Genomic DNA, 15,106 nt, shown 5'->3' with positions numbered 1-15,106 from the left:
CATAACCGTGGTGATCCTCAGAAACTGAACCCCAAACCTTGGGGCTCTGTGAATGAGCTGCTGTGGCTTTAACACAAACTGCTCAGCCAGTTTTTTTTAATTTCTGACAGAAAGGAGCAGCCCTGGACATGATTGATTACCTTGGTGACACTCCTGACAGCTGGGGCAATAGGGGATGTTTGCACACTTTGTGTAAAATACCTACAACTTCTTTGTTGTCAGCAAGGACTGAATTCCTTCAAAAGCTGCCTCGTTCTTAATTTCCAGCTGATGAGGTGAACTGCTTTAATTACACAGGCCTGTTTGAGCGAGCTCATGGTAGAACTTCCAGTTCTGTGTGTACAGATGGGGAGCAAAAAAAAAAAAAAACACAACAGAATTATGGATTTGATGGGGAGGAATTCATCCTCTGCTTCCCTGTGGGAGAGGAGCTGCTGACTCAGAATGGTGAAGGTTACAAACAACAAGTGCTGGAGTGGCAACAGGCACAATTCTGTTTGAACTATTGTGGTGCTTATGCAAAAACAATCAGATTTATTTTTAGCTCATGAATTCTGCCGGAAAAAAAATTGTTGAGGTGTCACCTTGGCAGCTTGATGCTGTAGTGATCACAGAAACCTGGCAAAAATTGGGATACTGAGTTATAGAAGGGTTAACTGAGACTGAGAAACTGTCAGGTTTGTCAGCCTGAAGCAATTCTATTTTTGGGTTGTCTAAAACAAATTCGTAATACTAAAACCCTAATTATTCTACTCTTTTAATCCAAGATGCTGTTTCATTGTTTTGATTATCTGATATCATCACACATCCATATTTATGACAGCCCTGAAGACTCCAGAGTCCAAAGCTTTTATTTCCTGGGCAGACACAACACAGGAATTCAAAACAAGACAGAAACATACAAATATACACCAACATACATTTAAACAGTGCAGAAGAGGTAGTACCATTAATTAAGAAATACATAACGAGCAGTAAAAATACTGAGAATTCAGATCTGTCTTCATTGCACCCCTTTCAAGTATCACAAGAGGCTACAGAGTGATTTATTCAGCATCAATCCAAATTTAAAAGTGTCCTCTGTTCTCTGGTATGATTTTATCTGGGCTTTTTTTATTGCTGGCCTTCAGGTGATTAGCTGAAGGGGACAGAAATAAAACATCATGGTTTGTTAACAGCTCAGAAAATGAGCTTTGAATTCATTACCAACAGGAACCAGATTGTCTGTGCAGCTCAGGATGGAAAATCAGGCATGAACACCAAATATTTAACTTTTTTTTTTTTCCTTTCTCTAAAAAGACCCAATTTCATGACTGAGTTTTGTTTTGAAGAGGGAAAAAAAAAAAAAAAATATATATATATATATATATATATATATATATATAAGAAAGTGGATGGGTTTTAGTGCTGCCCTGAACAAAAATTCCAGTGCAGCCTTGAAGTTCTACTGAGAAACTGCAGAATTTAGGTTTTGTCAGGGAGAAAAAACACAAACTTGATCTCTGTGGAGACAGAACCCTGAAAGTATTGAAAAATAAAGATGGAAAGGCTCTAAGAGGCTTCCCAGGGCACATTTAGGAGCATCCTGGGGTGCCTCAGGTGCAGGGAGGTTCCAAAGGCAGAGCAGCAGAACTCTGAGGCAGTTCTGAGCACAGAGCTGAGCTCTCCCAGACCTGGCTGATTATTCCTGAAAATTCCTTCGAGCTGGAAGCAGCTGAGAGGTTTTGCACTGTGAAAAGTGCTTTGGGGAAGAAGAAAAGAAGGATTATCAGCTGTAGAGGGTTAGGAATAAAAAGCAAAACAGAGCTCAGTAAATGCACTTTGTGTTGGCATTTCCAAGGTGTATCTCTGCTCAGGCAGAGTCCAGGGAAGCTTACAGGGAAAGAGCAAGAAGAAATCCCCTTTTTTTGGATTTTTTTTTTCCAGATTTCCTGTTTTTTTTCCCCTGTTGTTTAAACTCTGATGGGCCACCAGGTGAAATTAAATAAATGCAAAGCAGCCAGCCAGGCCACAGGAGGAGGGAAGATCCTGCAGGTAACATTTATCTGATGTACTCCTCCTCAGAGGTGCAGGACGTGTCTTCTGTGCTTTCCTCCAGATCGGGCAGGTTGCCCCACAGCAATGCATTCACACCTGGTGCAAAGGAGACAAAGGAGGGGGAAAAAAAAAAAAGAGATATTTTTGGATTGTGACCTTATTTTTAAGTTGCACAACTGTCTGTTTTGAGAGCAAATAATCCCTGCAAAACCCAGGAAGTCACGTCCATGGTGAATAAACCTATTTTCTATCTTCCTTCAAAGTGATCTTGGGAGTGTTGTTGTTTATTTTTTAGCCCAATTCAGAGAATAAATATTTATATAACCAATTATATAAATATAACAGAAATATTATTTCTGTTAACACGTTAAGAAGAAGAAAGTTTAAAGTTTTAGAGTTTAAGACACAGAAAAAATAAAAGTAGTTGCAAAGGTAAACAAGAAGTTTAGAATGCAGTGCTGTAAGTTTGTGTGTCATGACATGATTGGCTAAGAAAATTTTCACTATAGCATAAGTCTGTAAGTTAAATCTTACAGATTTAAACTGTAAGTTTAAGTCTTTAAAATTAAGTTAAATATTTAAAAATTAAGTTAAAATAAATATTTCTGTTAGCAGTGTTTTATTATTTAATAAATCTTTAACAAGTCTCGTAATTAAGGATCTTGTAACCTTCTGAACCACACAGTAAAGATGTAAACCAAACTCACCCTTCCTGTCTGCGTAAAAAAAAAAAGCAAAATAAATCGCATCATCTAAAAAACTCACAAGTCCCATCTCTAACTCCTTCAAAATTCCTTCAAAAATCCCCAGAGCCCAGTAAAGCCATCCCCACCACTACAAATAAAGCTGTGTTTGTCCTGTACAGCTGCAGAAAACCCTGACTTCTGTCCACAGAGGGGGGGTGCAGAGTGATTTACACTGAAATTTTCATTCACTGCTGCCCCCCCCGAGTGGTTTTCCAGATTAGTGACATTTCCTCCACGTGCCAGCCTCCCTCCAGGGGCTGGGGCTAAGCTGGGATGCCTGGTCAGGGTGAGGAAGGGGTGTCCATCACCTCCCTGCTTTGAGAGGAAGGGAAATCCTCCTCCTCCTCCTCATCCTCCTCCTCCTCCTCCTCATCCTCCTCCTCCTCCTCGTCCAGAGGAGGCAGCGAGGGGTGAGGGGTTTGGAACACAAACCCTGTGAGGAACCACTGAGGGAGCTGGGGGTGCTCAGCCTGGAGAAAAGGAGACTCAGGGTGAGCTCAGCTCTCTCCACAGCTCCTGGAAGGTGCCTGTGCTCAGCTGGGCTTGGGCTCTGTCTGCAGGAGCTGACAGAACCAGAGCACACAGCCTCCAGCTGTGCCAAGGGAAATTTAGGTTGGATATTAGGATATTATATATTTTTTATAGAAAGGGTGATAAAGTTCTGGAATGGCTGCCCGGGGAGGTGGTGCAGTCACCAGCCCTGGGTGTGTTTAACAAAGCCTGGATGTGGCACTGGGTGCCAGGGTTCAGCTGAGGTGTTGGGGCTGGGCTGGACTTGATGATCTTGGAGGTGATTCCAACCTGGTGGTTCTGTGAATTCTGTGATGGGGGATGAGGATTTTAGGGAAAGGGAAGGAAACCAAGGTGTCCCTCACCAGAAGGGTCCAGCCTGTTGATGCCAAACACTGCCTGGCTGTGGAACATCCAGAGGTGGCCGTTGTTGCAGGACAGCAGGCAGGGCTTGCAGGGGCAAATCACGTGGTAGCCAACGACATTCCCACTGGAAAGGCAAGGGAAAGAGTGAGCCTGGGGAAAAGGTGGATCCCGGTGGCTTTTTCCAGCTCCAGTTCAATAGCCCCAGTGCCAGAGCATTATGTAATGCTTGTGTTTTGATAGAGTTAAGGGAACGGGGTGAAACAAGTATCTTAAATATTTAGGGAACATCTGTTGGGAGTTACAGAATATCTGAGTTTTAGATCTTTGGCACACAGAGAAGTGTTTAGTAACCTAAATTGTGTAACCCAGATTAGTTTGCATACCAACAAATGCTGGTGGATTTCTTTATTTGTTTTCCTTTTGAAGGCCAATGATTCCAACCAGCAGAGAAGTTCCTCACACCCAAAATCCACCTGACACAAGCACCGTGCGCAGGAGGCTACCAGCAGCAGCAGTGATGAAAATGAGAATTATGGAATGGTTTGGCTTGGAAAGGACTTAAATCTCATCCAGTTCTACCCCTTGCCATGGGCAGGGACACCTTCCACTGTCCCAGGGTGCTCCAGCCTGGCCTTGGACACTTCAGGGATGGGCATGGGGCAGCCACAGCTGCTCTGGGCCAGATTGTTGACCCTCATCAACTCTCCTAGAGTGAAACCATAACAACATTTATCCGTTTCCATGTGCTCTGATGAGACATTTCTGTTTCTCTACTTCTGTCTAAAAACCAAAATATGGTGTCCCTATCACAAACCCCCCAAGCTGTTCAAACCTGAGAAAGGTAAAAAACTTGACCAGGGAGCTGAAAGAATTCTCTCAGATGACTGCGAGCTCTTTGAGAGTTGTTGTTTTCACCCTTAAATATCAGGCATTAATAAGGAGGATAAAAGAACTCCAAGAACTTCAGCGACAGCATGTTCCATCTGCTCCCAACAACCCGGTCTGCCAAGAGGATGTTCTATTAATTAGAGTATGAGTAACTGCTTCTTGCTGGGGCCTTGTTCACAGAGAAATCTCAGCGTTGAGGCAGACATTTCATCGGGCAGGTGGCACACAAGCTTTCAGGAGACTCAGCCTCCTGAAAATGTTGTCACATTTCCACTGGGGGCTCACAGAAATACCCTGGCAGCCTTGCCCAGGCTGAGTTTCTCCCCAGCAGCATTAAATTTGCAGCAGGGAAGGCAAGCTGTTCCTTCAGCCCGAAACTCCTGCGCTGCAGGAGGTGACAGCGAGGAGGGGACACGGGGCTGGGACACGTCAGTGCCACCTCTTGGGAGCTCACCACTTCAAACAGGCGATGTTCTTCAGTTTGCACTTGCAGATCTCAGTGAAGTAGCAGCTTCCGATGAAATCGACAGTGCTGGGGGAAGGAAATGTACAGAAGTTTGGAGGTGTGGTGATCACAGCCTCAGTGTCACGGTAACACCGGGCTGAAGCCACAACAAAGTGATGCTGCCATTGGCCCTGGGTGGTTTGAACCACAAGGTTCTATTTTCCTTTTGACTCTCAGCCCCCACTCATATGGAAACTTTAATAAGAGACCCACGTGACATTGCACGAGTATCAAAAATCCTCTTAAAATAGCCCAGAAAAGCAGAGTTTGCCTTGGTGCTCAGGGGCTCAGTGTGGCACTGCCAGTCAGAACCCTGAACAGGGGCATTGCTGCCAAATCCCAGCTCAGAAACAGAACAACACCTCAGAGGCTGGGATGTTTCAACCCAAACCTTTGATTCCTTATCTCCTCTCCAACCCATACTTTCTGATTACCATGTCATTTCACAACCTGATTTCCTTACTATTCAAATCTGGCTATGGGAAAGCAGCACTGAGCCCAGCCGGGGGAGAGTCCTGGCAGCAGTGACAGATCAGGTTTGTTCTGTCTGCGGGTCTTTATTTCAAATTCTAATCTTCGCTTCGGGAAGGAGCGGGAGGAGCTTCCCGTGGCTGCCGAGCCTGTGCCATCCCTACGGATGGATTGAATCGGAGTTTGGATTTGCCCCGCACGGGACATCCTCGCTTTTGGCTCTCCCGGGGAGATTTTGGATTCCCGGGGGCTGGAGATGTAGGGATGGGGTGATGCGAGTTCCGCAGGGCCGTTGTCCCGGTGACAGCGGATTTTGGAGTGATGCTGTGTCCCCCGCGGCTGACAGGACCCCGTCCCCGGTGGGACCCACCCTTTTCCCCGTTCCCGGCGCTTACCCCGAGGGCGGGATGTCGGTGGAGTAGAGGTCGGTGTCGGTGTCCGCCAGCAGCACCGCCCGCATGCCCCGCGAGCTCAGCACCTGCCGGCAGAACCGGCAGCACAGCACGCTCACGCACCGGTCCGCGAACGTGCAGCCGCTGGAGGCCATGGCGGCTGGGACCCCGGTCCGGTCCCGATCCCAGTCCCGGTTCCGATTCCAATCGCGGTCCCGGTCCCGGTTCCGGTTCCGATTCCAATTCCGGTCCCGGTTCCAATCCCAATCCCGGTCCCGGTCTCGGTCCCGGTTCCAATCCCGGTCCCGGTTCCGGTCTCGGTCCCGGTTCCAATCTCAATCCCGGTCCCGGTCACAATCCCGGTCTCGGTCCCGGTTCCAATCCGGATCCGGATCCGGGTCCCGGTTCCGGTCCCGGTTCCAATCCCAATCCCGGTCCCGGTCTCGGTCCCGGTTCCAATCCCGGTCCCGGTTCCGGTCTCGGTCCCGGTTCCGGTCTCGGTCCCGGTTCCAATCTCAATCCCGGTTCCGGTCCCAATCCCGGTCTCGGTCCCGGTTCCAATCCGGATCCGGATCCGGGTCCCGGTTCCGGTCCCGGTTCCAATCCCAATCCCGGTCCCGGTCTCGGTCCCGGTTCCAATCCCAATCCCAATCCCAATTCCGGATCCGGGTCCCGGTCCCGGTCCCGGTCCGGTCCCGCTCCGGCGCCAACGGCCACGCTCCCACCTGTCAGTTTGAATTCCCGACCGCGCCCTCCCATTGGGCGCCCAGGGCCACGCCCACCCCATTGAAGGATCCGGTGGTACCACCCCTCCCGCCTGGCTATTGGTGGAAAGGCGCGCCCTGCGCCGCTTCTATTGGTCATATCTGCTGTCACTCACACTCTCGTCCCGCCCCTGCGCAGCGCTCGGCCGGCGGGGCGGTGCCACGGGCGCCGAGCGGCGGGAAGAGGGGGTGGGCTCATCTTGGGGACGGCCATTTCTGATTGGTTGCGACGCCCGTCGCTCATACCCAGCGCTCCGCGCCCATTGGCCGAGGCGCTGGGCGGGGCGGGGCGGCGGCGGGCCGGTGCTGGGGACCGGGCGGCGGGCGCCGGCGGCCGGAGGACGCCCGGCTGCGGGAGGCGGCTCCGCAGTGCCCAGGTAATCGCCCCGCCCGGCCGCCCGACCCCCGGCCCTCCCGTGCCACCCCCCGGCGGGCCGCGGGCAGCCCTCCGCCGCCGGCCCCGCCGCCTCCCCGGCGCCCCGAGCCGCGTCCCCCCAGCCCCGGCCCCCCCTTCGGGACCCCCCCACGCTTCCTCTCCCCGCCGCCCGCATTGTTCTTCCCGGGCGGGATGCGGATCCGGCGGGTGCCGTGTTTATTTATTTCTTCCTCCCGTACGCGCATCTCCCGCGGGGGGCTGCGGCCGCGCGCCCGCCCTCCTCCCCCCCTCCCCCCCCCAAAAAAAAGGGGGAAGAAATCCAAATTGAGGAGAAAAGACGGGGGAAAAGTTGTGTCCCGCCCTGCCCAGCGCAGCGGGCGCTGCAACAAACCCTAAATCGCCCCCCCAGCCAAAAAAAAAAAAAAAAGAAAACGAAAAGGGAGAAGCTGCGGGCGGAGCCGCCCGGCGGGGGCGCGCCCGGTGTGCCCGGGGCTGCCGCCGGTGGGGCCGAGCCCGCGGGCAGCGGGGGATGCTGCGGGGCCCGGCACCCCAGGGAGCCCCGGGAGCCGCTCCCCAAAGGAGCCCCGTTCCACCAGGAGCCGCTCCCCAAATTCTCCCCAGGGACCTGCACCCCAGATCAACCCCAAGTTCTCCGCCGGGACTTGCACCCCAAATCAACCCCAAATTCTCCCCCGGCACACGAACCCCAAATTCTCCCCCGGGACCTGCTCCCCAAATGAACCCCAAATTCTCCCCCGGGATCTGCACCCCAAATCAACCCCAGCTCCCACGGGAGCCCCATCCCAAAGGGAGCCCCGTTCCCCCGGGAGCCGCTCCCCAAATTCTTCCCCGGGACCTGCACCTCAAATAAACCCCAAATTCTCCCCTGGGACATGAACCCCAAATTCTCCCCCGGGACCTGCACCTCAAATAAGCCCCAAATTCTCCCCTGGGACATGAACCCCAGATTCTCCCCCGGGACCTGCACCCCAGATGAACCCCAGCTCCCAGAGGAGCCCCTGCTCCCCAAATCTGCCCCATTTCCCCGGGAGCCGCTCCCCAAATCAGCCCCGGTTTCCCGGGAGCTTCACCCCGAATCACTCCCGGTTCCCCGGGAGCCGCTCCCCAAATCAGCCCCGGTTTCCCCGGGAGCTGCACCCCGAATTCTCGCCGGGATGTGCCAAAGGAGCCGCCGTGCCCGGGCCATCCCCGCTGTAGGCGTGTTCCCTCGGTCACCTGGCCGGGCTGCGGTTGGAACCTCACGCTGCTGCTGCTCAAAGGACGATTTGCAGTGTCAGGGTGTCAGGGCAGCTTTGCTCCCCGTCACAAATTTGGGCTGCGAGCAGTCATTTTCTAAATATATATATATATATTATTGCTGTTATTTTTTGTATTTGCAGGCAAGCAAACCAAAGCTGCTTCTCCTCTGCTGCTGCTCTCATTTGGGATTTGATTTGCATCATCTCCGAGCCCATTAAAAGAAATAAATAAAAAAAAAAAAAAGGAGAAGAAGAGGGGAAAAAAAATAAAAAAGGGCAAACCAAACCCACACAAAACATGTGCGGAAGGACTTCCACTCCCTGGCTGTGCTATTGAGGATCAGGAAGAGCCTTTGGGGCTGCAGGATCTCGCTAGGCTGATGCTGCTGCTCAAGGATTTGGTGCAGGGAGACAAAACTGCTGCCTCTTCCATCCGCTGATCTCAACATCTGCATTTCCCTGCTGCTGTGCTCCCTCTCACACCCTCTCTCCATGGACTGATTTTTTTATTTTTTTCCCTTTTTGCGGGGGGGGGGGGAGGGAAGGACGAGCAGAAAGCCAAGGCATCGTGCTGAGAGGAGCGAAAATTGCCTTTATAGCTCGTGTTCTGGTGGATCTCTTTCGAGGTTATTCAGCTTTTTGGAAAAGAAAACATGACGTCGCCAGCAAAATTCAAAAAGGATAAGGAGATCATAGCTGAATATGACACTCAAGTTAAAGGTAAGGAATGGTTTTCTTTCCATCCCTTCACTGCAAGCCTGCCTGGCGATTGTAGGAGTTTGCAGTGGATGTTTGGGTGGGGAAGAGGGAAATCATTTGCAGATTGCCTGGAATTTGCAGGGCTTTTTTTGGGAATACAAAGCTGGGTCGGGTTTGCAGTGCTGTGTCTGTCCCCATGGGGTAGTTCCTGCTTTGGTGTTGCCGTTTTTAAGGTACCACAACGAGGTTGTTTTTGGTTTTTTTGTTTTTTTTCTTATGGAATAGCCACATTTTTGAGTTCGGGGAGATCCATCTTTCCCTGCCTGCCTTTCCCAGAGACGGCTTTGCATGTGAAATATGAGAGGCAGGGAATTGCTTTTTAATCCTCTGCCTGTCATGGGAATCTTTGAACAATCTGTGCAGTGTCACAGGAGCATATTTCCACTGCTGCTGATGGGGGACTGTGCTCCAGGGTCCCTGGGAAGCTGTTTGTGCTAGAAACTTCCATTATTCAGGATTTTCCTCGGGGTGAGTCCATCACAATTCCCTGCTTTTCCTCGCCGTGCTGGAGTGTAACACCTCGAGGCTGCAGTGTGGGTGTGGGTGTACACACACACACAGGGAAATGAATAAAACTCGTGCAGCAGCGTTATTCCCATCGTCACAGGGAATAATAAAGAGATTTAAACAGTGGGCTTTGCAGTGACCATGCAAGTCTCCTGCAGAATTCAGCTGGCTGGGTTTCATGTGCCCTAGGTTAAAAAAAAATTAAAGATGGTGAAATTCCCCTCCCTGAGCTGCTTATTTTTGTGAAGTTTTCAGGATAAGACGTATTTAAAAGAATAATTAGGGCTTGTGCATGGCTTGCTATGTCGCTGCTAGGAAGTTCTGAGATTCAGTGATTTATCTAATTGGTTAAAACTTGCTTGGTATGCTCAGAGCATGCAGGAAAGATGGCCTTCGGGCAGGGTTGATTGAGTTAAATCAATGCAATTTGAAAAAAAAAAGCCAGATTTAAATCCGAGTAGGAAACCTAGATTAAAATTGACAATTAAGATATTGTTTTGCAATTAGGTGCTCAGTTATTTTTCCTGCTGGGGAAGGGGAGGGGGTCTGCTTGTTGGTTGCAAATCATTCAAACGTGTTGTCCTACAAGGCATGTCCTACCCTGACCCCAGTGCCCTGCACCTAGAAGCAGTTTGGGTACTTACGTTGAAAAATGCTTATTTGAGCAAATAGGAAGCTGTGTTGAGAGTTTATTTTGATTTTTTTTTTTTTTTTAATATTGAGGTTCTTAAAGTTAGAAATGGAGAAGGGCGTGTTTCTCTTTTACTGGTTTAGTTTCTATTCCTGTTTTCGAGCTGTCTTTGGAACTGGGAATTGCAGTCAGAGTAAAATTAGAGGCTTGTAGGCTCTTTCATTATTTACCCCATCAAAATGTGCGTGATAGATCCGAGCTCGCAGTCACAATATTTGGGAATAACACGGAAAGGAGGCTTTAGAATTAGCAAAGCGCATCTTCTCACCTCTCAGCTCTCGCATGAATTAGAAATCCTTCCCTGCCTTTTCAGACAAGAGACCAGGAAAATGGGAAGGAGCCTTCCTTGTTGCTGCCAGAACTCAGCTCATCTCTGGGGCTGTCGATGCACCTGGAAATGTGCTCCCAAAAGTGGATTGCAGTAGTGGCACGCTGATTTTTTGGTTTTTTTTTTGGTTTTTTTATTTGCTTTTTGGCATTATAAAGCATTGCTCTTTTAGATGCAGGAGGTTAAGGAGGCCGGAAGCGTGTGAAGGGATCAGGAGGAGCTGGGAGAAGGGGATTTCCTTCCTGAATTAGGGTGAGGGCAGGGATGTGTTCACCTCGGGATGCTCATCCCGTCCCTCTCCCACTTTGGCTCTGGGGAAGGAGGTGCTGCTCCATCTCCTGCCCCTCCTTGCAGGGAGGTGTAAAGGGACCAGACAGCTCAGAAATGCACAGCACAGTCCTGTAGCAGCCCTGTCCTACATCCCCTGCTTTATTTTAGAGCTTTTCCTTTCCCTTTTCCACCCAGCACTGACCTTTCAGGAGCTGCTTTGGCAATGGGGATCCTTGTCTCCCTGCCTGTAGGTACCAGCTTTGGAGGGAGACTTTGCTCCTTTCAAAACACCACAAACCTTTGCTTGTTTTGTGCTTTACATCACTTCCCTAAATGTCTCTCATGCAAAACCATGACAACCCCAGAGATAGCTCAGTTCTGAGCTGGATACTGCTGTGATTCCTTAGGGAATCTCTCAGCTCTAGTTCCAGGCATGTGCAGGTCTCTCCACCCCAGTGGCAAGATGAGATGCTGCTGAATCCATTGAAATCCTCAAGTGTGGTGGTGCTGCCTCATCACCAAACACACCGAGGTTCTTACAGAGTGATTTTGGTGTCCTGATCCAATTCTGCCCTCAGCTGTGGGAGCAGCATGGAAATGTTAACTCTGAAATCCTTTCCCCGAGTTGGGAAGGGGAGCAGTGGCTGTGGGGGTGAGATGAATCACGTGTTGGCGTGCTACACGAATTGTGAGGTGGCATCTGCTCCTCCGATGAGAAAACTCGGGTATTTCGTGCTGGCATTTAGAAACTTTTGGCATTTCTTGTGCTTTGCTCCACGCTGGCTCTGTTTAGAGGCTTCCTTTAAAGCCCTTAATCCACAAACACCTCCTTAAGCACTTTAAATGATTGCTAATGGAATGATGGAGCTTTGTTTAAAAATTTAATAGCCTTAAGTGGTTAATCAGAAACCATTTAAAGAATGGCTTGATTAATAGATCATCGCGAGGCAAAATTTTTGATTTTCTGTTGCTGAATGAGCTTGGTGGTTTTTATTGAAAAAGGGGCAGCAAGGCAAAAGATCATGGAATGGTTTGGGTTGGGAGGGACCTTAAAGCTCATCTCGAGGGCAGGGACACCTTCCACTCTCCCAGGCTGCTCCCAGCCCTGTCCAGCCTGGCCTTGGACACCTCCAGGGATGGGGTGTGGATGAGTGACACTTTCTGTTCTCCTGTAACCATGAGCTGTAGGTATTTGTTGTCTCCCCACAGCCATTTCTCTGCCTCTTCTGGGTTGTAGCTGGCTCTTCCCGTGGTTTGTGTGTGTGGGGAGATAGACATTTGAATGAAGTTAATTTCTGAAGCTGAAGATTTCTCTAACCAAAGTTACCACGCAGCGGTCAGGGGGCGTGGAGGGAACGAGGAGCTCCTTTCGGGTGACCTGTCCACTCTGGTTGTGCATCTGTGCGGGTGGCTGGGACCAGGCTGGACCTTGAGTTCTCAGTCTGACCCTCTAAGTGACCACCAGAGGATGTGCTGGGTTGCCCAGTGACCCCATGGGCTCCAACATCTGGAGGTTCAGCTCCAACCCCACTCTCCTGCAGAAGGGCGTTAACCCACAGACACGCTGAATTTCCCCAACGCCTGCGCTGACCTCCAGCCTTCCTCCGCTGGTTCCATGCTTTGTCCTCTCTGCTCTTGGAGAGGGACTCCTTGGAGGGCTTTTTTTTTGAGGAAGCTCCAGCATGAATCCGTGTCCAGCAGGGATTCTCCTGCCAGGATGACCCGGGGCCGGCAGGGGAGGGAAGCGCTCCTTTGATACCTCCCGGTGCCGTGTGCTCGCAAAGCCTGGGAGCCCTGTGAAGCTGCAAACTGAGATTCCCTCACTCCATATGGAGCCTTTGATATCTCAAGCTCATCCCCTTGTCTGGATTGTCTCTCCCAATTCCTTTGTGCAAGTTGTGGTGAGGCAGAGATAATTAATTTATGCTGTGCAGTGTGTTCCATGTGAGATTGGGATGCTGCCTCTCTGTGCCCAGGCAAGGACTGTCAGGGTGTTTTTTGGTTTAATATATTAAATTGGAGTGTACACTTGCTGAGGAAAGAAAAGCCAGTGATTTATCTCTTAATTCTCCTTTTCTTTCTCCTCGTGTCCCACGAGAGCCTTATATTTAATTAGTTTGTATAAAGCTTCAGTAAATAGCTCCATGGTTTGAGCTGCAGAAATTTAATACTGACATTTTTTTACACAGCGAGGGCTCATAAAACCGCTTCTGTCCTTGAGTAGTCGCTACCAAAGGTTAAAATGCATCTCCTGCAGATCCTGCAGCCCAGCCCAAAAAGTGCTAAAAATATGACAAATGGATGAGGTAATTTACAGCAGGAGCAAGCAGAGCCCAGAGGTGGCTGCGTGGTTGCTGAGCTGAGTTTGTCTTTGCTAAGGGAAGATTCCTGATAAGAACAACTTCAGGCAACCTCCCAGCTGCCATCACACTCAGGCTACTGAAATGTCTCTAACTTTCCTTTAAACCTCCCCAAAATGGCTGATAAATTTCGGATAATTCCCTTTTCCCTCTGTATGTTGAACATCTGAGAGTGTGTCTGATCTGATTGTGATTTTTTTGCCTTAAATGCTGTGTGGAAATCTCATTTGTATGGTCCATCTTCCGGAGGGATGCTCGGCAGTTTTTAATCCTGGTGAACTCTCCCAACTGGTCCAGCCCTTCTGGGTGTGAAAGATGGCAAAAATAGCTGTGATGGGCTCAGCAGCTGTAATCTGGGGGCTGGAAGGGGAAGTGTGATGCTTTTGGTGATGATTTGAACCAAAAATTGGCATTTCTCTCAATGGCTGCAGGTTTTTTTTTACAGAATAGCCTTCAGATTTTGACATGAATGAGCTGAAATCGCTGTCATTTATTTTACTGCTGAACCTGTGCTCTTTGGGATTTTTCAGTGGTGTTGATGTTACACATAAATGTTGATTTCTCTTTTGTGTTCACCACCTGTTCAGGTCACCAGGTTGGTGTGACTGATCCTTGGGTGGGATTCCCAGAGTTTTTAATACACCCTGTAAAGAGACTTTTCAGCCACTCACCCCGGTGTGGTTGAGTGAAACAATCCTGAATTCTGATATTTTAACTCTGCGGGCGTTGGATTAACGTTCCCATTCAAAATGTAAAACTACCTTTTAAGGGTTTTTTTGCAGTTAATCACGGCTCTGTGCCTGTAAGTGATTCCATTTGTTTGCAACAATGACTTGCTCCAAACTCTTGCTCTGGAATTGCTGTGGAATCATCTGGTTTTCTGCAGTTCCTGATAGTGCTAATCCCTTGAGTTTTGGAGCTGGATTGGGCCAAGCAGCCTTGGTGCCAGAAAGGGGGAAGGGGGCGTTGGGAGACTGCCTTGATCTTCCAGCAATAGTTTGTGTTTTTGTGTCCAACTCCTGCTAATGGATTATTAATGAGGATGGAAAGAGGTGAAGGAATGCAGAGTCTGCCTTCTTTCCTCTTCAGCTCCAAAATCCCCTTTTTTTTTTTTCTTTTTTTTTTTTTTTTTTTTTTTTTTTCAGTTTCATCAGGTGTTGGAAGGCTGGAGAGCAAAGCTGACCAAACCACTCCATCCTCTTAAGTGCTGCAGTTCCCTCCAAAAGCAGAAGGAATTGCCAGTGTAACTCCAGTAGGATTCTATAAAAAGTTTACTGGTAATAGCCAGTTTTCCCTGACTCCCAGCTAAGGGACAGGACATTTTTCCGTAGCTCTAAATGATTTCCTTTCGTGGTGAGGTTACAAATTAGTATCTTTCCCTTTTCCTATCAGTTAAAAGGCTCGACTCCTCTTTTATTCTTTTTTTAAATCCTTACTAATTTTTCTTGGCCATTTTGGGGATTGACTTGGAAGAATCTCTTTGCCTGGTCAACTTTTTTTTTTTCAGCTGTCGTTATGAAGAGTGAAAAATCTGAACCTTTGTTGAGATGGAAAGTATGTTCAAACACATGTTCCCTTGAATGGATTTTGCTGTGCCATGCACAGTTGATATTCATTACTCACGACTTTATTTAGTTCATTTTTTGGTATGACTTTCACAGATTTCATGGTTTCTCTCTGAGAATTCCTGCAACATCACGGGTGTCCTGCTCTTGGAACGCTGTCAGTGCTTTGTAGGCGATGGAAGCAAATGCAATTAGGGGATTTACTGTGGGATAAAAGTGTGCAAGAAAATGGGAGAAAGGGTCCTGACCTTGCAGTAATTCCATCAGTAAAGACCAGTCTCCATTTTTACTTTCTCTCTCCCCTTTTTTTCC

The 15,106-nt window shown here is 49.1% G+C and overlaps 2 protein-coding genes across 6 annotated transcripts in view; one reads left to right on the top strand and one right to left on the bottom strand.

The window, feature by feature from the left end:
• Positions 1-826: 826 nt before the first annotated feature.
• Positions 827-6,689, bottom strand: FAM72A (family with sequence similarity 72 member A). 2 transcript variants are annotated; one of them, XM_053963783.1, is made up of 5 exons: positions 6,641-6,689; positions 5,919-6,001; positions 5,002-5,079; positions 3,659-3,783; positions 827-2,133 (listed from the first exon to the last, which is right to left on the bottom strand). In XM_053963783.1, exons 2-5 carry the CDS (start codon positions 5,981-5,983, stop codon positions 2,042-2,044), a joined length of 360 nt encoding a protein of 119 aa, XP_053819758.1. In that variant the 5' UTR covers positions 5,984-6,001; positions 6,641-6,689; the 3' UTR covers positions 827-2,041. The 2 variants fall into 2 exon arrangements, with proteins under 2 accessions (XP_053819758.1, XP_053819757.1); XM_053963782.1 differs by lacking the exon at positions 6,641-6,689 and having other exon boundaries at positions 5,919-6,626.
• A 289-nt stretch (positions 6,690-6,978) lies between these two features.
• SRGAP2 (SLIT-ROBO Rho GTPase activating protein 2) overlaps positions 6,979-15,106 on the top strand; it is a 105,071-nt gene continuing 96,943 nt past the window's right edge. For 3 of the 4 annotated variants that reach the window (XM_053963822.1, XM_053963821.1, XM_053963824.1), the window contains exons 1-2: positions 6,979-7,056; positions 8,456-9,034. In XM_053963822.1, the coding sequence (XP_053819797.1) occupies positions 8,968-9,034 (67 nt within the window). In that variant the 5' untranslated portion in view covers positions 6,979-7,056; positions 8,456-8,967. Of the gene's footprint in view, positions 7,057-8,455; positions 9,035-14,471; positions 14,507-15,106 lie in introns of those variants that run through there. The other variant, XM_053963823.1, reaches the window with a different exon arrangement.

The sequence above is a fragment of the Vidua chalybeata genome, chromosome 24, assembly GCF_026979565.1.
Source record: "Vidua chalybeata isolate OUT-0048 chromosome 24, bVidCha1 merged haplotype, whole genome shotgun sequence".
In the NCBI taxonomy this organism is placed as follows: Eukaryota; Metazoa; Chordata; class Aves; order Passeriformes; family Viduidae; genus Vidua; species Vidua chalybeata.
The sequence above is the reverse complement of the archived record's forward strand: the minus strand, read 5'-3'. Positions and strand labels throughout refer to the sequence as shown.